The following is a 21,095-nucleotide window of genomic DNA, read 5'->3' as shown; positions in this document are numbered from 1 at the left end:
CGCAAGTCTTAAGTCGACTAAGACTTGAACAAGTTTAGCATTGAGTTAGCCATGGTCTCGCAGTGGCCCGCCAGGCCAGTGAAAACGCAGCAAAGTACGACTGAAAAGCCGGAGAGTCGCCGACAATCCACCGACGCCGGGATTGGCCGGGGACGCTTACCTAAGAGGCTGCCCACGGGGAAATTGTCTCCTCCGCTTCTGGGGATCGGCTCTACTTCATCCATCCAGGATTCATCCATGCTTCGACATTCCTTCCACTAGCCTAGTTGAGCCGGTTTGCTGCTGGTCAGGCATCACTGGCACTCTGACTCCATCTGCCCATGCCGTCCCCACTCTGCATCCCCCGTCTGGCCCTCGCGTGGTCGGCTTCTATGACTGGTCGCACGGCCCGATGCTAACAGGCAAACTCGGTACCTATGATGTTCTCCATGGTCATGACGCTGCTGGTGATGATGATGATGATGGGATTGATGGGCCGACGCGCCCTTAAAAGCCTCGTGCTTTCCCCCGGAAATTTTTCCATCGCTGGTTTTTCCCCCACCTCCGCCTCTCTTCCTCGTGGTTGTCATCGCGTCTTCTTTGCCTCAGATCTACCCATCCGTGGGAGATAACCCCCACCCCCATTGTACCCCTGTACTCCGTACATACCTTAATTTTTAATTCAGCGGTGGTTACACCGCCACTCCCCATCTCACCATGGGTGTCATGCACGATTTGGACACCTCCCATGATGACCACAAGGAGGGAACCGCCTTCGAGATGGACGATGTCCTGAAGGACCCCAAGGCCGTGGAGGAATTCAACGAAGCCGCCATGGATGCGGAGCTTTTGCAGCTGGAGGGCCAGTACCGGGAGCTGAAGCCCTCTCGGTTCGGGGGCTTTTCCAACCCTTCCCTGTATACTTATGTCCTGGTGGCCTTTGCCTCCATGGGTGGTCTCCTCTCCGGTCTGGACCAGTCCTTGATCAGTGGAGCCAATATCTACATGCCCGTTGATCTGAAGCTATCCGATAACCAAAGTAGTCTGGTGGATGCGGGTATGCCCCTGGGTGCCGTGGCCGGTGCCTTGCTCCTCTCCCCCGCCAACGAGTACCTGGGTCGTCGTATGGCCATCATCGTCTCCTGCATTCTCTACACCATCGGTGCGGCTTTGGAGGCCGGTGCTATCAGCTTTGGCATGATCTTCGCCGGTCGTTTCATCCTCGGTACGGGTGTCGGTCTGGAGGGAGGTACCGTCCCTGTCTATGTCGCCGAGTCTGGTATGTGCTCCTTGCTTCATCTGCCACCCGATCTCCCTCGTGCATTGCTAACCCCGCGCAGTCCCTAGTAAGATCCGTGGTAACCTTGTCTCCTTGTACCAGTTGAACATTGCGCTGGGTGAAGTCCTGGGCTATGCTGTTGCTGCGATCTTCCTCGATGTCAAGGGTAACTGGCGTTACATTTTGGGATCCTCCCTGGTCTTTTCCACTATTCTCCTGGTGGGTATGATGTTCCTGCCCGAGAGTCCTCGTTACCTCATGCACAAGGGACGGACTGTGGAAGCCTATGGGGTCTGGAAGCGGATCCGTGGCTTCGACTCCTATGAGGCCAAGGAGGAGTTCCTCGGCATGCGCCAGGCTGTCGCCGCCGAGCGTGAGGAACAGGCCAACACCAAGAAGTATGCTTGGATGGACTTCATCACCGTTCCCCGGGCTCGTCGTGCCCTGGTGTATGCCAATATCATGATCTTCCTGGGTCAGTTCACGGGTGTGAACGCGATTATGTACTACATGTCGACTTTGATGGAGAACATCGGATTCAGCGAGCGTAACAGTGTCTTTATGTCATTGGTTGGCGGTGGATCCCTCCTGGTGGGCACCATCCCCGCGGTGCTGTACATGGAGCGGTTCGGACGGCGTTACTGGGCCAACGCCATGTTGCCGGGTTTCTTCATCGGTTTAGTGCTGGTCGGCGTCGGGTACCAGATCAACTACGAGACCCACCCGGCCGCCGCACAGGGCGTCTACCTGACCGGCATCATCCTCTACCAAGCCTTCTTCGGCTCCTACGCGTGCCTGACGTGGGTGGTCCCGTCCGAGGTCTTCCCGACGTACCTGCGTAGTTACGGCATGACCACCGCGGATGCCAACCTCTTCCTCTGCTCCTTCATCGTCACGTACAACTTCACGCGCATGATGAAGGCCATGACCCGAATTGGCCTGACCCTCGGGTTCTATGGTGGTATCGCCTTCCTGGGCTGGTTCTACCAGATTATCTTCATGCCGGAGACCAAGAACAAGTCGCTGGAGGAGATCGACGAGCTGTTCTCTCGGCCTACGTCGGCCATTGTCAAGGAGAACCTCAAGAGCACGGGTGAAGTGATTGACGATTTGCTTCACTTCCGTCTGAAGAAGGTGTTTTCTCCGGCGCCGAAGACGGACTGAAGGGGGACTTATATGTTTATGAATAGGATGAAATAAGGAATAACGAAAGAAAAAAAGACAAAAAGTCAACAGGGAAATATCCCGCTTGATGACTTTCTCATGCTTTACAAGCTATACACTGGAGCTTATAGTTTTACAAGAAATTATCTTCTTAATCTATGAATTAAGATATTACTATAATTCAATCACAGATCCCATGCAAATTACAAGGGAAAGTGCCGTGTGACCATACTAGCAGCCTTAGCAGTACTTCCAACCGCACCCGTGGTAGTCGGAGAATGAAGAGCCGCAATGCAAGATGGGAGAGTGAACGAGGGAGGAATGAGGAAAAGCCTCTGAGCAGGGAGGAGACAAGAGGCGTTGTTGCTCCTCATCCACTTGCTTTCTCAGTCTACCGAATTGGACGGCAGTCATGATGCCAGTGATCCAGATCTGTACCTAGTGAATCTGATGAGTAATGCGCGTTCTCTTCTTGAACAACCTTGTGAATTATCACCTACATGGCTAAGGTATTGCATGGGATATCGATCTGACGAATCCTGGTTCCTTGTACGAAGTTGCTCATGCTTGATTTCAGAGGAAGTAGGAGATCGCAAACCAATATGAAACAACAAACACCTGACATGACACCACACCTGACCACAGTGAAATAGGAATGATACGACATACAAAACAGTCACGCACGGAATCTCCCTCTAGAACCCTCCAATGCAGGAATCTCCCCTCCATCAGATGCAAGCATCCGATTCCTTCATCTGACATTCCATCCCCTCAGGTCTATATAAACCCTGATACCACCACCATGTTGGTATCTTACTCTCGACAGCGGGGGATAAGCCTCAGGCTCATCCATTACCCATTACCCATCTCCCTCAACATTCTTACTCTTGAATACTTCTATCTCGCTCCTGACATGACACCTCTCTGACTGAGTACCATCACAACATCCCGACCCAGCTCGATGCTGGCCGTGTTTATAAGGCCATATGATTAGCACCCTCTTTGGACCCTTTCAGTGGGACTTTTTCTATATAGTTACGATTCACGCAACATCGACATCAGTTCCAGCAGGCATGAGTTCACGGGTTAAACACCCCTATTATGGGTTACGAACCCTTTCTCGACCTTGAACTGGCGGTGGATCAGTCATCCTCTGACTAGTAGCACCGTCGACGTACATGGTCTGCACCCATTCCCACTACGGAGGGGCTGTACGTACCAGGATGCCGAGACGATGCTCTCGCTTTTCTTTGAATTTGAGGGCTGTTTCGTGCTGTGACGCCATCCGTGACGACACAACCTTCACCCCGTGTTATTCTCTCGAGGGCACCTCATCGATCCAATACAATTCCGACTTCAGAAACGACGAATCACTCGTCGGCCATATCCCACGGAATAAACTATGTATATACAATGTATATAGCAGCAGTGAGCGATCGCTACAGCCTCAAACTCAATGGACGCGAAAAAAAAAACCATGCAATTGACAGGATCATGACAACTACATACGAATTTGTATATCCGCAGGGTATACCAACGCAGCTGTGGATTTAGGTCAAAGTGCCCAGGTATAGGTCATGTTCTCCCACTCGATGCTCCCACGACCAGACACGAGACATACATTGTCAGTGATGCGCAGATTTCACTCACGTATGGCTTCGGCTTCAACTATGGAAATAGCTCAACGAGAGCAGAGAGTCAAGATCAACGCTGCTTGGTTGGAACAGCTCACCGAACCTGTCTTTTCAAGGATTGAGATGGTAGAAGTCTCTGTGATGATTGGCGGGTTGCATTGCAGGATACTCGAGAAAAACTCAATGATGACATGTGGGTAAAATGCAATTTGATCCCAGCAACCATTCAACCCTCGGCGGGATACTCCATGCGTGCAGTCATGACGAAATCACCAACATATATTTTGTATTGAGGAGTGACTTGTGGTGATCATTTTCTTCATGTCTTTCCCGAGATGTCTCCAAGGCATAACCCCGACTTCAAGCAACCTCCTCCGGCTGCAAACCCGACTTGACACAAACATACATTCGAGAAAGCGACTTGCAGGATCTGCATGACCGTCCCGATTCCCGGCTGGGTAACGGTTTCGTCCACCTCCCAGAGCATATTGACATCATGCGCTGGACCTCGGAAACCGTTGCGGCGGGATAGTTTTGAGATAGAAGCCGAAAGGACAATGGGCATTTGACAAACCGCTAAGCTGTGTGAGATGACAAGAACTGACGTGTGATGATTAAACATAATTGATATGTAAGTCTTATCAAGTGAAGAAATGATACATACGACCATAGGGTGTGGAGAACAGGGCTTCCCGTCCGCTCAGCCGTACTTAAGCCACACGCCGGGAGGTTAGTAGTTGGGTGGGTGACCACCAGCGAATCCCTTCTGTTGTATGTTTTTATACCTTTTTACTAACCTCTCTGTATAGAAGAACATCATGCTATCATCGCACGCCACGACGGGGTCGCTGTCTGGGCCGGAAGTTATGTTTCTGAGCATGTATGGAAGGGTAACACTCAGGTTCGAATTCATCAGCTCCCGACGCTCAACTGACCGCAAACCCAAGGAGCTCGAAACCACTAGATAGGTTGGTTGGTGCCTATCTCAGCGACGCAGAAGTATCCAACAATACAGAACTACTCCCAAAACGACTGATCCCGTCCGAAGAAGCCAACCTGGCTTGAGTATAATCTCAAAACACGCCAGATGATCATATTCAAAGGTCATGAAGAAACCAAACATACTCCCACTGCATGGTCAACTCATGGAAACACCCGATTCTTCACGACAACCTCCAAGGAAGGCAAACACCCAGCTCAAGTACATAGCCTCTCTCCAAGACACAAGCTCGCTCCCTACAGTATTCATCCCTCAAGCTATGAGACGCACCAAGGACCCATTACTGGATTTTAGCAGTTGGCTCGACACGAGAAGCCCTCCAAACTTCAAACCACAAGCTGACTGTCCACGATGAATGCATTAGTTCCGCGGCGATAATTTACCTCACACGCTTCGTGAGCCCTCATCTAGGGAAGCAAACGAAAAGCCAAGGCCACATCCTTTCTCCAAGCCAGATCGTCAACAACACCCCGAGAAGAACAGAACAAAGCTCGCGTCCGAAGACCTTCAAAGGAAGTTAGACAGACCGCCCTCTGACTTATCTTCCACATGAAGAATCGCCCAAAAGGCCCAATGCCTTGGTCCGTGTGATTGCCCGTGCCTGAAAGACATCCAGACCGTGGTGTTTGGTATTCGCTACTGGCTCTTGTCAACAAACCAGGAGGACTATCACATATGGGAGACCAAGTGCATATTAGAGTCACCATCTACACCCACGAAGATGATGTACGAAACAACTCATCCCGCCCCTAATCTCCCTCCATGTCCATCAGCGCATGCAAAATGAACCAGCATCTCCAATCACCTAAACAGAAACCCATACATCATACTACCCGACCTCCAATACCATACCAGCACCGACAAATGGTATGACGTGACCGATCTGAAGAATAGCATACCACGGACTGAATAGCGAAGCATGGTATTTACACTGACTGATAAGTGAATGGATTTGAAATGGGCCTGGATCTGGGTGTGTGGCTATACACTACCTGGGAAATACTCATCTGCTAGGATGGGGGGTTTATATATCCTGAAGATCGGAGAGAATTGGCCTCAGCTAGTACTTCGGCGTGGGTTTGATCTCATCTTCCTAGTCTTGTCTTGTCGTTTTCGGGGGCTAAGTAGAGTGCTCGGATTCAATGCACATACCATACCATCCCATACACACTATGCCATACCATTTGAGGGTATGGCTTTTATCATGACAGGAAGTCAGGCAGGAAGGCAATTGGTGTTATGTTGTGTTGGTGTTACTATTGGCTCTGGCTTCAGTAAGGGTAGATAGTCACATCACCCACCCTCTCTATGTTCTTCTCTAGGCTCTGGGTTCTTCTCTGTTTGACCTGGGTTGGGTTTTATGTCCATGAAGGGAGGGGATCCGCCCGTTGCTTGTTTGCTTCGTGCTAGGTGGGGTGTCGTAGCAAACAGAGGGATAAGTGAAGATGGCATGAAATGGGGTTCGGCGAGGAATAGTTGGATCTAAGTATTCCGTGGTTAAGGGATACTTCACGTTCGGGTATTTTTGAAGCTAGTTGGTGCATTCCCCGGGGTTGGGAGGAATGGGGGGAGGGGATTAGAAGTGGGGTGAGGGGAGGTGAGGTGAGCCTGAGATGCAGGTCAAGGGTTGGTACAGTTCACATGCCTATTATCTGATGAGGTACGAAGCAGGTGTAATTCGCTATCGCTAAGTCTATATAGATACCAGCAGGCAAGGAAGGCGAGTCTGGATACATGTAGCATGGGAAGCAAGCACACGTGTGAATGATGTACAGCACACTGCGCACCGCTAGATATAGTACTCAATAGAAACAACAGTGTGAATGTCAAGTGGCTACACCAGACACCGTCACAGTATGAATCGAAGCGGACAATATGGGGGTAGCTCATCCACGTACTTTCCGATAGCTGGGCGGACTCCAGGATCGGAGGATCATTTTCCCAGCCCAGATAGGAATCAAGGATACGGCGCACACGGCGACGACTCGCCAGAGCCAGTCTACGGTGATTACGTAGTGCAGGTCGAAGTAGCTACCGAGGAATGGGACGCTGGAGGCGTAGACGAGGGCCGTGCCGATGATGCAGAAGATCATGATCGGGTGCCAGGTGGTGATGGCAATGGCGACCATGAGGAGTTCGTTGATGACGAGGGCGGTAAAGGAGACGCTGATGAGGCGGGGTCCTGTGATGGTGTCGAGGAGGATTTGGGAGAGGCCCTGGATGACGGCGCCTTGGTAGACAGAGACCAGAACCCAGGTGAAGAATGACCGGTAGCTGAGGCTGCGTCCGGTTTTGAGCTCCTTGTAGAGTTCTGGATAGAGGTTGGCGAGTTCTTCGTCGACGTCACGGTCGAACACGAGCGAGAAAACAGGGGCGTTGGTGTAGACGGTGGCGTAGCCGACCATCAGCCAGTTGATGAAGAGACCCTTTGGGTCGAAATGGCTGGCGATACTGTACATGGTCTGACAGGCACTGATGATGAGCCCGCGGTGCATGATGAATTGGGCGAGTTTGGCGGATCGCTTGTACGAGTTGCGTCCATGCCAGACAAGAAGTTTGGTGAGATGGTGGAATTGGGTGATGCTAAAGTCGGCGGCCAGGGAAGCTTGACGGCCCTCCTTGCCGACAATGCCGATTCCGACATCCGCGGCTTGGATCATGGAGACGTCGTTTCCACCGTCACCGATACAGCAGACGCGCTTTTTGGTATGGTGGCGAATGAGATCGGCGACTTCAGCCTTTTGGGTGGGAGAGCATCGGCAGGCAATAACAGCTGGTAGCAGGACAGCGACGGATATGAATGCCGTCCGGAACTGACCAAGCATGAGAGAGAGTGACTCGCCATCGATAAGCAGGCAACAGTCCGTCTTGTTGCGTAGGAAATCCAACGCCTCTTGAGCGGTAGACTTGTCCTTGACCTTCGCAACAGTGTGAATATACTGTCCACGCGCGACTAGCTTGGCGGAAATGGCCACACAACGGGCGGTCTCGACCTTGTCGCCCGTCAACATCCAGATCTTGACACCGGCGTTGCGTAGCAGCTCGAGAGAGGGTTTGACATCCCGTTGAAGGCGGTCCTCGACACCGGTTACACCGAGCAGTTCCAAATCACGCTCCAGATGCTCGCTAATCACCTTGGCCATGCCGACATCGCGTCCCTGTAGGGCGAGGGAGGCTTGCCTGTACTTGGCGGTGAAGTCCTCATATTGCTGCGCAGATAGCCGGCGCCGTCCGACGACCAGAGTCCGCAAGCCCTCGCGAGCCATATTAGCCGTCTCCTCATCGAGCCAATCGTTTGCTGCAACAATGGTGGTCATAACCGTGTCTGCTCCCTTCTGGTAGAACCATATCTCGCTATCGTTATTGGATGTGTCCAAGATGCCGTCGTCCGTCTCAAATTGCACGATAATCCCCATTCGCTTACTGTCTGATGTAAAGGGGAAAATCTCCAGAATGCGGACCCGAACGACGACCTTTCCAGTGTGGGTAGATTCCAGGACGATGGACTGTCGATCGCGATACGCGAGTTTTAGCCCGACCTCTTCGGTGTACTTCACGATCGCAATTTCATCGGGAGACGAAGCCTGGTAGTTGGTGACTTTGACGCCGTCCTCTTCGTCACTCGTTGGGGTGACATTGTGACAAAGAGCAAGTGCCAAAACGATGTCTCGGACCCGAGAGCCAATCTCTCGTCTTGTACGTGGAGCCGTCCCAAGTCCTGCTTGTGCTCCAAATGCAGTGGAAGGAGTGGTCAAAGAGTCTCCGGCGAAACTCTGTCGGATATACGACGCCACTTCCTCCATAGCATCATTGGCGTACGAGACAGTGCCGACATGAATCTTCTTCAGTTCCATTTCTGCTTGAATTAGCTGAGAAGGGCAACCAGCCAGATGCAACTTACCGTTTTGGGTCAAGGTTCCTGTCTTGTCGGAAAGAAGATACTCAATCCTACCAAGGTCTTCAGGAATCGTGCTGGTCCTTACAACCGTGCCTGGAATATCCTTGTCTCTCTCAATGAACCGGCCGTACACGGATTTCGCCATGTCCAGGTTGACCCGCAAGCTCATGGGGATGATTGTCGAGAAAAGAATCAGATAGATCATGATCGCAACATACCACACCTTGTCGTTGGTCGGTTGGAAACCCTCCAGAGCAACCAAAACGATGGACAGGGCCAGGGTCAGAATGCAGAGGATCTTGGTCAGGTTGTTGATTTCGTACTCTAGCAAACCCACTTTCGAGCGAGATGCCGACGTTGAAAGGGCAGCCCGCGTCTGAGATCCCGTATAAATAATGGTAGCGTATGTGATCGTGTTGGAAGCAAGAACAGTGTTGGCCCACGCCGTGTTGTCGATGGTCAAGGGAGCAGAGTTGGCCTGTGTGTCTGAGGTCTCATAGTCACCCCCATTCTCCCGTTTATCGACGTGAGGATCGTAGAACCCGGACGGCGGCCCCAGTTCAACGGTACCCACAAACTCATTGACTCGTCTATCGGGCGCACTTGCAGTGACCTTCAACCTGGGCAGGTCGCCGAGCGACAGGCTCTGCGATAACACAGAGGGCAGTCGTAGCTTCCAGTCGGTTTCACCGTCCAATTGGTCGGTCCGAATGAAGGTGTCGCTGGCCGAAGAGATATTGGCCTCACTTGCCGCAGCGCTTGAGCTAGGCTCCGCGGTAGGCGACAGTAGGTTTTGCTCCTGAGAAGTAAATTCAGCTGGCCTTTCGGCCAGGGAGCTTTGACGAGCAATCGCAGAGTCATTGGAAATGCTCTTGAGAATCACAACATCCGCAGGCAAGCGCTGGTTCTTGCGAACCTTTAAAACGTCGCCAACTCTCAAATCCCGGGACTTTTTGATGACTTCCATCGGCCCATTCGGCCTATCAAAGTTGAGAACGGTGAATTCCTCAGCGTTTGCCTCGGCGTCTCTGCGACGACGGCCAATATCATCCAAAGCCTCCTTTCCCAGCGATATACTAACGACAAAGGCCAACGGCGCAATATACGACGACATATAGCCTATTCGAAGCACCGGGATGATCTGTGAAAGGGCGACAAGAAGGAAGTAAATGTTGAAGAAGAAGGAGAATTCGTTATAGAGCGTGCGGGGTAGGAAGCTCCACGGAGTGTACTTCGCGTTCGATACAATGTTTGCGGGGTATTTGGTCCGTTGCGTTTGGCCGACGAGGACATCGCGCGGCGGTTTTATCTCGGTCTGATCCGAGGGCGCACGGTTGGAAGAGCCAAAAAGAAAGCTCGCCGCCTTGATCCCTGGGATTCTGAACCGCGAGCCTCTCTGCGACGCCCGCTCGAGATCCGCTAATGAGCGAGCGGAGCTACGCCTGCGTTCGTTGAGCAGCGGGGCATCATCATCGGTATAGTTGCGGGAGCTTGCGTGCGACCTGCGGAGTCCATCTTCCCCCCGATCTTCGAGAAGACCATCCATGTCCTCCGATCTTCCAAGTGTACCAGAGGCGTTTCGTCGCCATACTCGGTTTCCCACACCAACGCGTAGATTCCGCAAAGCGATGCCGGGACCGCGACTCCTTTGGCGACTGGAATCATCCCTCGAGCGGCGAGGGGCTCCGTATGAATGTGTGGTGCTGGGATCAAGCTCCTCCAAATCGAGGTCATCGTCGGAACCAGAGTCGCCTGCGATGCTGGCACGGCCGTGCGGATGTAAATATTCGGATGAAGAAGGCATTGTGAAGAGGGTCGGAGATAATTAAAGAAGCGAGACCGTATTTGAGGAGCACTCTGGGGGCTCCTGTGTCGAGAATAGCAATGTCATGTCACGCCGTGCGGTAACCAGGGTGTCTCCGAGGCACCATTGCTCGGTACTGTTGGCTTGGGGTGTATGCGGTCAGTGTCGGGCGCGCGCAAACGGAGACCCTATCTACGACAATAAGTATGGCCAAGAAAATCAGACTGGTGATTGATCCACACGTTGCCACCCCGGAGTTGAGTCCACCACGCATCAATCTGAACAATTCGAGGAACAATATTGGTGGCCTAAAGCGGCTGTGATGCAGGCGGAGGCCCGATCACATGATGCGGGAGCCACAAGGAGCGGCTGTGGCGCACCAGCCCTTGAAACCGCGATCGATGTCATCGGCGGAGTCAATGGGGCCTTCGGAGCAGATCGTACAAGAAGCACATAGATTAGATTCGCTGCCAATCTGCTTTATGTCAAACAGACCACAGGAAGTACCCTGCACGGGCTTCACATTCCATAAACACAAGGTTATTACTCGATAGGTCGGATCTGCCACCCTACTAAGGGACATGCATCACTAGTGACAGTGTCCGGTGCAGGGGCACGTGACCCGGAGTAACAGGTTAGGTGGCACTTCCGCCCGGCGCAACTATCTTCCCCCCCGGATGACGGGCGCGTCCCAGAGCCTGATGTTCATTAGCCAGTCAGCCAGCCGGTGCAGCATCATAAGCACGCAGCCAGGTACGGCAGCAGTGGTCCGAGGAAAGACAACCACGCATACCTCGGAGATGCAGTCATGAGTTCGCCCTTGTTTTACTTCTTGTAATGTTTTATTATTGGTCCCAGTCACTTGTATTCTTCTGTTTCATGCCTCAGTAAATCCACCAATCGAATCTTAACTGTTTATCTCCCGTCGCTCTTCAGCGTGAGTGCATGTGCAAACGTGTCCGATTTGCGGCCTGGACTGACGCTGGTTCACTAGCGGAGGGATTGAACTTTCAGCAAGCATGGCACAAAGTGACGTGGCAGCCGTGTGGAATCCGGCGCTCAGATCAGACAACAATAGAACCCCCGTCCCGACTGGCCCGACTCCTCTGGAAATAGATACGGCCATAGAAGCCACAACGATTCCCCTCGGCTCCCCTATGGAGACTCCCCATGAGCTCTCAATTAGCGACATTGCTTTCCCGGACTCCGACACCGCTGTGTCCCCACAAGACGCTGTCATCCCGGATATGACCGACTCCTATTCCTTGCCGAATCCCGATCAAGTCGCAACCCACGATGAAGTGCTCGAAGCTTCCTCCGATGACATTGAGGCGATGCCGGAGGTGACCTATGATGAAGTCTCTCCGAAGTTAGAAGAACCGCAGGCGGAAGGTGGCCATGATAAGGATGTGGTTGGTGATACCGAGGGTCAAATAGCGGAAGTCCAGCCTATACAGCAAGAAGCACCTCTTCCAGCTGAGACCATTGATGCGCAGCTCTTAGGCACGGAGATTAGCCATGATAGTGATGTGGTTGGTGATACCGAGGGTCAAATAGCGGAAGTCCAGTCTATACGGCAAGAAGAAGAACCTTTTTCCGCTGAGACTGTCGACACGCCGCCCTTAGACACGGAGCCTAGCAATGATAAGGATGTGCTTATTGGTGGTACCGCAGGTCAAGTGGTGGAGACCCAACCTATGCAGGGCCAAGAAACTGTTCCAACGGAGACTACCGATGCGCCAGCCTTGGAGACGGAACATGGCCATGCGAAGGATGTGATTATGGATGGTACCGAAGAGCAAGTGGTGGAATCTCAGCCTGTACAGCATCAGGAGGAATCCCTTCCAACCGAGACATCTGAAGTGCATGCTTTGGACGCAGGGGAACAGAACAGCACACCGCACACAATTGAGCAGGATGCACCAGAACCCGCAGACACCAATGGCGAGGTTCAGAGCAATGACGGTATCTGGGGAGGCAATGCTAACGAGGAAGCGGAGGAGGGTGACTTTTTTGACCAGCTAAAGACACAAACAAAACCGATCTACGTACCGGAAACCGAATCTCGATTTGAGGAAGGCGTTCCTTTGTTGGATGACACCCCCGAATCACCGGCCAAGCCAACTGAGCCAGAGAGCCAAATCGACAATTTCTTTGCTGGAGACGAAGACGAAGAGGATGGCTTTTTCAAGGCCGTCCAGAGCTCTGCCCCTCCGGAAGAGTCTGAGCCATTTGCACATATCACGCGCAAGAGCACGTCCCAAGTCATGGACTCCCTCGGTGTTTCACTAGATTCTCCGATGAGCGATGCGGACCCTGCTGCACAAGAGTTTGACGATATCCTGGCTGCTGCCGCATCCGAAAACAATGTGAAGAAATCGTCTTCTGATGAGGACTTGGCCGCCCGTTGGGAGGCCGAGCTTTCTGAAGAACCGGTGGAAGCTGCTCCCTCTGAAGACGACCTGGCTGCACGGTGGCAGATGGAATTGGATGATGATGACGACCTACTTTTAGAGGACGAGGTCAGCCGGGGGCCTGCAGCAGATCAGGGACCCGCTTCTCAAAGTGTCAACGGGGCTCCCCCGAGCTTAAGCAGTCCCTTTGCCACTCCGCAGATCTCCACCGCTGCTTATACGCCGCATCAACCCTCTACCTCGGATCTACTCCAAGGGGTACCCTTACCAGGTGCAGGTCCTCCGGCAAATATTGCAGCGTCTGCCGACTATTTTGGGCGGCAGCCCCCGCCGAGTGCCGGCGCAAGCAAAGCAGAAAGCTTTGCTGAACGGGCGAAAGAAGGTTACAGATCCCCATATGACCTTCCGGAAGATCTTGCGCGACCCCGACGGCCTGTTGCCAGCCATAAGCCAGTGGTTACACAACCTGGTAGTACTCCACCTCCCCCACGAAGCAATAGCATTCCAGTGCCTCCAGTGTCAGGCCCCCCGATGAGCACACCCCCGATTGGAACATCATCAACTGCAGCAGTGGCCGCTCCGAAGAACTTCTATGAAGAGCTTCCCCCCCCACCTCCCCGGACGCAGTCTCGGCAGGCCTCAGGCCGGTATACACCTGTTGCCAATGCAGTGCCGGCTGCGGCATCTCATCCGCCTGCGCCGCCGGCCAATCCATATGCCAGCCTTCCGGTTGCCACCACGCCGGCTGCCGATGCCTATACGCCCCCCCAAGTTCAGCAGCCAGAAAGACTGGATCCGTATGGAAGCCTGTCGGCTCCCAGTGCGCCAAGCGGTCCATCTGCCCCGCCCACTACTTCGAGATACTCACGGAACCCCCCTACTCTGCAAGCCGGGATCAAGCCGCCGCCGTCACCTAGATATTCCCCGGCACCGCCTCCGGCCAGCGCACCTCCGACTCGCAATCGCTATGCTTCCCAACCATCCATTCCGCCCATCCAGGGAACTGCGCTTCCGTTCCAGCCTCGCACTTCGAGCCCTCTGGCTTACCATGAGAAGGTGTCTTACCGTCCCCAAGAGAATATTGACCAGCAAATTTCCGTGGAGCCACCCGCTAGCATCCCTCCCATCGAGGTGCAGGAGCAGCCGAGGAGCCCTGTGGTAAACTCTCCCACTGTGGCCGGATTTGCAGTTGATCCAGAGACTGTGGGCGTGGATGCCAGCGTGCATCAATTGTCCCAGCAACCAATGTCTCCTCCCCGGAATCAGTACGCTCCTCCGGACTATGTTGACGAATTTTCGAAACGCGTTGCCCCAATTGGCGGCGTTCCACCAGCGCCCGTAGCACCGGCCGATGATTCGCCGTTTGTCCCTCCGCGCAGGTCATTGACACAATCTCCAGGTCAGCAAACGCTAGGCCCGAGGTTGTCTGTGCCCTCTGTCGATCCTCTTCAAAGGCCTGCGTCTGTTCATGGCGCTGGGTCACCCACCAAGACTGTAAATCCCTACGCGCCAGTTCAAGTTTCGGCACACAACCGCGTCGCCTCTCAGACTCTGGATTTCATCCCACCCACTGATGACCAACAGTTCGATCCCCTTGAACGCTGGAAAGGGGCCCCGGTTGTCAAGTTTGGATTCGGTGGCGCGGCCCTCTCCTGTTTCCCCAAACACATACCTCGATACTCTGCGGGCCAAGCCGCCCCGAAGATCAAGTCTAGCCCTGGAGAGGTAAAGATTCTTCAGCTCACCGATTGGATCCATACGCCCGATACTATCGTGCGACACCCGGGACCTCTGAAATCCAAGTCTAAGAAGAAGGACTTGGTTTCATGGCTGTCCAGCAAAATCGCTGCGTTTGAAAACGAAGGTATTCCAGAGGGTTCTCAGTTGCATCCAGACTTCCACAAGAGATATGATGAGAAGATATTGTTGTGGAAGGTCGTCCGTGTCTTGGTTGAACATGACGGTGTCTTGGAGGGATCCCCGGATGTTCAGAAGTCCTTGCGGCAGATCATATTCCCAAACTTGCAGGACGGCGAATCCGAACAGCCCTATGGTGGCAACTTGCCATCCTTTGGCACCAGTCAGCCTCTGGATACTCCTTCTCGTCCGGATGCCGTTGATCCTCAAGCGATTGAGAATCTTCGTAACAACCTTCTCGTGGGTGAGCGTGAAAAAGCCGTCTGGGGCGCAGTGGACCACCGTCTGTGGGGACATGCCATGATCCTAGCGTCCACAATGGACAAGTCTGTCTGGAAGCAGGTCGTCCAGGAGTTTGTGCGACGCGAAGTAAGGTCTGCCTCAGAAAACACCGAATCCCTTGCGGCTCTCTATGAGATCTTTGCCGGGAATGTTGAAGAGAGCGTTGACGAGCTCGTGCCTCCCTCCGCTAGGGCTGGGTTGCAGATGGTCAGTAAGGTCAATGGACAGGGACCCTCGAAGAATGCACTGGATGGTCTCGATAGCTGGAGAGATACCTTGGGCCTGGTGTTGAGTAACCGCAGCCCTGAAGACCATCAGGCACTATTGGCCCTTGGCCGGCTTTTGTTATCCTATGGCCGGACTGACGCTGCGCACATTTGCTTTATCTTCTCTCGAGCTGCTGTATTTGGCGGCGCGGATGACCCGCAGGCGAGTGTGGTCCTCCTCGGGGCTGATCATCAACACTTGTCTTCTGCTGCGTTGCAGGATGAGGATTCCATTCTGCTGACTGAAGCATACGAATATGCTACATCTGTTCTGTCGGCTTCCCCTAAGCCTGTGCTACCCCATCTGCTTGCATTCAAGCTGGTATATGCTTGGTCTCTTGCAGACCAAGGCCGCAAGTCGGAAGCTCAGCAGTATTGCGATGCAATTGCCGCTACTCTGAAAGCAACCACCAAACCATCAGCCTATCACCACCAACACCTGTATTTTGGAGTCGATGAACTTTCGGCACGTCTGAGACAAACCACCAGCGACGGTGGATCCTCCTGGATCTCTCGACCCAGCATGGAGAAGGTCTCTGGCTCGATGTGGGCCAAATTCAATAGTTTCGTTGCTGGGGAGGATAACGAGGGTGCATCTGCTGGTTCCGCGAAGGCTGGCGACGGAGATATTGGGCCGTTTGCCAAGATCGCCGGTACGCCTACAGTGAGCCGCTCACCTTCCATGTCGGACATTTACACACCGTATGCTGCACAACCGACCTATGGCAGTGGCTCGTCACGGTACCAGCCAAACAACCAGTATGCCCCCACGTCTTCGCCTGAACAGTTGCGCGGCAGATCATCCCTCGACTCCCAGAGGTCCTCTTCATATGGGTTCGGGTTTGGCCAGCGACGGGGATCGCAAGAACCTTCAACTCCGGTTGAGAGTACTATGTATCAAGGAGGAATGCTCTATAACTCTCCGCCCGCTACTGGCTACCAGTCGACCCCTCCTCAGGCTTCCTACATGCCTCTTGCACCGGTCAAAGAAGATCTGGCCCCTCAGCCTCATGCCGACGCCTCAACTGCCCCAGCACACGAGACATATGGCAGCGGATCTCCCTATCAACCAGCGGGTTACGGCTCTTTTGGTCAGCCATTTATGAACCAGGCATCCGAAACTGCACCTTCAGATGCGGCTGGTTATATGCCCCCCACTGGGGGTGGCGGCTATGAGCCTCCCGCTAGTGAAAGTCGCGTAGAGCCTGCAACGGCCATGTTGGAAGAGACCAACGAGGAAGAGCCACCCAAGAAGAAATTCTTTATGGATGATGACGACGAGGATGATCTGGCCGCCCGTGCTGCTGCCATCCAGAAGGCTGAAAAGGCACGCAAGGACCGTGAAGCGGATGAAGCCTTTAGAAAGGCCGCTGAAGCGGATGGTGAGTACTCTTCGCTATTTCTAAGGAAATATCACTGACATATTTGTAGCCCAGAGACCTGCACCCGCTAAAAAGGGTTGGTTCGGAGGGTGGTTCGGTGGCGGTGCTGCCGGCGGAAAGAAGGAGGGCGAGATATCCAACAAACCTATTCGGGCCAAGCTCGGCGAGGAGAACTCGTTCTACTATGATACCGACCTGAAGAAATGGGTCAATAAGAAAGACCCCGGCAGTGCTACTGCAGCCCGCGCCACACCGCCGCCGCCGCGAGCTTCGGCGCCTCCTAGCCGAACGGCCAGCGGCAGCAGTGCAGCACCACCTCCTCCGTCAGGGCCATCCCCACTGTTGTCTGGACCTAGCAGTCGGCCACCTTCTACCACAGGGATTCCACCTCCCCCTGGCAGTCCAGGTCCCTCTTCACTGGGCCTTCCTCCCCCGTCCCTTCAACGGTCTGTCTCTACGGGTGCCGCCATGCCGACACCACCCAGCGGGTTGGCAGCGCCTCCCCGGCCGGCGACTTCTTTGAGCAATGCCAGCTCCATCGACGACCTGCTTGGGGCGCCACAGGCTCGCAAAGGCGCCGCCGCTAAGGGTAAGAAGAAGGGGCGGTATGTTGACGTGATGGCCAAATAATCGCCCTGTCCGGTCTTCCTCGGCCCGAGTGTCTGACTTGCCTGTTTTTAATTATTACTTTCCTATACTCTGGTAATGTCTAACGAATCTCCCATTGAACTCGGTTCTCCGTTTGCATTGGCATATGAAGCGGTCCTGGCTAGAGCCTCTGCCCAAAAGTCTCGCATGTCGTCTTCTGGGCGTTGTTCCATGATCACTTCTGATTATCATGTATCTTGTATTTATGCATATATGTTTTATTTCTTTGTTTTTTTTCCTTTGTTGTTGAGGATGATGTGGCCTGGATGACGATCTGTCAGAGGCGAGTGTACTATACTATAAGGCTTTGAACGATTAATAATACATGCGATTATGCTATGTTATGAGGATTGTTAGAATTTCTTAATGTAATATACACGCTTGAACATAGCTCCATACCCTAGATAGTATCATTCCAATGTTAATCTACAACTCGCCCAACTCTATACCTTACTCCACCGCATAAGAATTGAGATAATACTGCAGATGCATTAACGTCAGCCTACCTCACCCAATAGATAAATAGAAAGAAAGAAAGAAAGAAAGAAAAGAAATAAACTCACCGTCAAACACGAATCCTCCTCATTCCAACTCCCCGGCAAAAAAACATACAACACCAGCGCCGTCTCATGAATAAAGGCTAATAATCAAAAAAAAAAAAAAAGATTCATCAGCCTTAAATCAATAAGAAAGGAAGGGGAAACACATACAAGCCACAACCCTGGGATTCAGTCTCCCCACACTCAAAATCCGACTCCAATCCTTCCCATCAATACGGACTCTCGCCCACGCGGCCTCCTCATCCTCTGGGATCCCTCTCATCCGTTCACTCGGTAATTGCTCGAGTTCTCCCTGCGCAAGCTGTCCCGGATCTAAACTCGGATTCAGCAGGTCCGTCCACGTACTCGAGATCCGGAACGCGTCGGTCCCGATACTCATTCGGAGAGATCCGTGCATGGTTGCCGAGAGTTCGAGTTTCGGGGATGGGCTACTACTTGTTGTTGTTGTTGATGTGGTTGTGGTGGATTTGGATTCGGTAGCGAGTTTGGTAAACCGTTCCGAGATATTCTTTAGTTGGAGTAAGCTTGGGAGGAGGATATTCACGTCTGGATCGCGACAGCGTGGTTGGTGGAGTCCTTCCACGGCGGACTCGTGCAGCACTTTTACGGGGATTTCTTGCGTGATTACGGTTTCGCGTTCGCGGGGGCCGGTGCTTCGGTCGGTTGTTGTTGATGTTGATACTGCTGTTGTTGGGGATGGATCTGTGGTGCTGGTGCTGTTGCTGGTATCAGGAATGCCTAGGGCATTATTCCCCGTGGTCCAGGACGTGGCGCGGATGGTCAGCGCCAGGAGAGGCACATTGCCTTTTTTGGTTAATCGTAGGTTGGTGAATTTGGCGGCTACGGCGGAGCGGAGGGCGCGGTGGAGAGAGCCGATGGGGACTTCGAGGTTGATGACGCCGGTGTTGGATTCGAGGATGTAGGAGTCTTCTTCGAAGATGGAGTCCTGGGTTGTGTTAGTAGTTGTGGAGAGGGGGCTGGGGGGAGGGGGGGACGTACGACGGGTAGTTGGGCCCATACTTGCGTGCCTTGGTCCGGGATGATGGTGAAGCGGATGAAGCCTTGTTCGAGGCGCATCCAACATACCTTGCCCAGGGAGGAGAGCGAGGCGGTTAGTTCTGTATACTTCGTTAGTGGGTTGGTTTGCGGGTTAAGGATTTGTTGGAGAGTGGGACACGGTTGGAGGTGACTACTGGGATGGGGGAGGAAATGACACGTACTGGAGAAAACTGACGCGTTGGAGAGTTGTGTTCGGAAGCGCATCTTGAGTCGGTTCTTAGTTTGATGCTGGTGGAGGGAAGCGATCTATCGAGGATCAAAGTCGAGGTGCTTATCGATGATCGGCCGTGGCTGTGGGGATCTGCCGTCCAATAGATGCTACGGCACAGCGATGAACGCTGGCCCGGCGAGCATCTGGCGGGTGGATACAATCGCGTGGTTTTGGTTGGAGTATGGAGTGTAAGCACACTTTACAGAGATGTTGTCTAAGTAGCTAGTCTGGTCATACAGGTTGGTTCAATAGCTGGCAATTCAGTGAAGAATTGTTGTTCTGGTCTCGGTTACGTGTCTTCAACCGGAGTTGAACAGACATCTCACACCAATCATTTCCTTAACGCAGTATGCAGTGTCGATATGAACATCTACAAGTTGTCATGGTTCGATGGATCTCATGCGGATAATAGAGCTGCTTCTGCATATTAACTCCCAGAGCAATTAAACTTCCTGTTCTTATTTCACTCGTAGCCTCAGAGGAAGCTAAGCTTACATGGACCAATTTCAGTTGTCATCGCGAAATCATTCTTTTTCATGAAGCTTGTCGATCGTCATGACACTCATTGCTGCATGATAGGATTTATGCTCTGTATGCCTGATCCTGCGAGGCAGAGAGACCAGTGCCTCTTGACAACTTCGCGCTGAGTGAACTGTGGTGAAACCTTTCAGACCAGCATCCTACAGCTCGCCGGATAGCTCGGGGTGGCGCTCAGCCTCTGGCTTGACTGTCACTGGACCAACCTCCCATCCTTATCCTAGCCGGTCTATTGTCTAGACCATTGTGCTAGGATCATCTCCTTCGTCCGCGACTGCATGAAACCCTCCTTGCGGATGCCGAGTCAATGGGATAACCGTTTGGAAGCTGTGGTGCGCCCCTGGTATGTTTCCGCCAGATGTCTCCCACGTGGTTCGTAACAATTTGCTTGACGTTCCTTACGTTCAGTGTGGCCTTGCTGACCCAAGGTTTGCCTAGGTTCCTGAGTTAGTAGATATACGAAGGGTCGCCATGTCCCTTGCTCCTTGCGAGGGGAGCTCATGAAGCTTTAATATCCCTGCTAATGATTTAATCTTAGATACATCGCTTATTCGCTGAAGGTAGACGAGGTTGGCGAGATCGTTTCACAATCACAAATTTCTGCTTCTTGGCTTGAGTGCAGTTGATTGGTGCAGTTGATCGGTGCATAGTGCATTCATACTCTCCTATTGTCTGAGGCAAGAGTTTGAAACAATAAACGGCACCCGGTCGCTAATTGGCATATTTACAAAGGCAGCTGTTAACATTGGCACACCAATTGCTAACTGGAAAGACAAAAGGTAGTGACCAGGGTGTTGCTGGGACCAATATAACGGCAGCCGACACGACCCGTCGTGGGCGGTGGAAAGGTCAAGGGTGAGCGCGATGGGATATGCAAGGGAGGGGCGATCACTGATCTACTATCCGGCCTTTAACTCTCCGCCCGATCAATCAGAAGAGAGCACGAAAATGACCATTACAGCGCGGTCGATGTGACGGCGCGGGGGCCAAGATGAGGATGATGCAATGGAGAGGATTATTCCACGGAACAGGCGGCATTGGCCACGGCTATTTTATGATGA

General features: G+C 53.0%; 5 protein-coding genes across 5 annotated transcripts; 2 read left to right on the top strand and 3 right to left on the bottom strand.

The window, feature by feature from the left end:
• Positions 1-696: 696 nt before the first annotated feature.
• On the top strand, positions 697-2,422 carry BO80DRAFT_351638 (putative MFS sugar transporter; the record flags this gene model as incomplete). Its single annotated transcript, XM_025715588.1, has 2 exons — positions 697-1,258; positions 1,320-2,422. The coding sequence occupies 2 exons, from the start codon at positions 697-699 to the stop codon at positions 2,420-2,422; spliced, it is 1,665 nt and encodes a 554-aa protein (XP_025577031.1).
• A 473-nt stretch (positions 2,423-2,895) lies between these two features.
• On the bottom strand, positions 2,896-3,217 carry BO80DRAFT_29205 (uncharacterized protein). The gene has a single exon (XM_025715005.1). It carries the CDS (start codon positions 3,182-3,184, stop codon positions 2,996-2,998), a length of 189 nt encoding a protein of 62 aa, XP_025577030.1. The 5' UTR covers positions 3,185-3,217; the 3' UTR covers positions 2,896-2,995.
• A 3,496-nt stretch (positions 3,218-6,713) lies between these two features.
• BO80DRAFT_463426 (aminophospholipid-translocating P4-type ATPase NEO1) lies at positions 6,714-11,036 on the bottom strand. Its single transcript, XM_025722592.1, has 2 exons — positions 8,958-11,036; positions 6,714-8,912 (listed from the first exon to the last, which is right to left on the bottom strand). Exons 1-2 carry the CDS (start codon positions 10,756-10,758, stop codon positions 6,943-6,945), a joined length of 3,771 nt encoding a protein of 1,256 aa, XP_025577029.1. The 5' UTR covers positions 10,759-11,036; the 3' UTR covers positions 6,714-6,942.
• Positions 11,037-11,484: 448 nt separating this feature from the next.
• sec16 (COPII coat assembly protein SEC16) lies at positions 11,485-18,015 on the top strand. Its single transcript, XM_025717648.1, has 3 exons — positions 11,485-11,695; positions 11,753-17,019; positions 17,069-18,015. Exons 2-3 carry the CDS (start codon positions 11,778-11,780, stop codon positions 17,647-17,649), a joined length of 5,823 nt encoding a protein of 1,940 aa, XP_025577028.1. The 5' UTR covers positions 11,485-11,695; positions 11,753-11,777; the 3' UTR covers positions 17,650-18,015.
• A 28-nt stretch (positions 18,016-18,043) lies between these two features.
• Positions 18,044-19,530, bottom strand: BO80DRAFT_378322 (checkpoint protein HUS1 family protein). Its single transcript, XM_025716734.1, has 5 exons — positions 19,448-19,530; positions 19,227-19,345; positions 18,378-19,173; positions 18,231-18,307; positions 18,044-18,147 (listed from the first exon to the last, which is right to left on the bottom strand). The coding sequence occupies exons 1-5, from the start codon at positions 19,488-19,490 to the stop codon at positions 18,118-18,120; spliced, it is 1,065 nt and encodes a 354-aa protein (XP_025577027.1). The 5' UTR covers positions 19,491-19,530; the 3' UTR covers positions 18,044-18,117.
• Positions 19,531-21,095: the final 1,565 nt, after the last annotated feature.

The sequence above is a fragment of the Aspergillus ibericus genome, assembly GCF_003184845.1.
Source record: "Aspergillus ibericus CBS 121593 unplaced genomic scaffold BO80scaffold_12, whole genome shotgun sequence".
Taxonomy (NCBI): domain Eukaryota; kingdom Fungi; phylum Ascomycota; class Eurotiomycetes; order Eurotiales; family Aspergillaceae; genus Aspergillus; species Aspergillus ibericus.
This window is presented reverse-complemented; position numbering and strand designations above follow the sequence as displayed.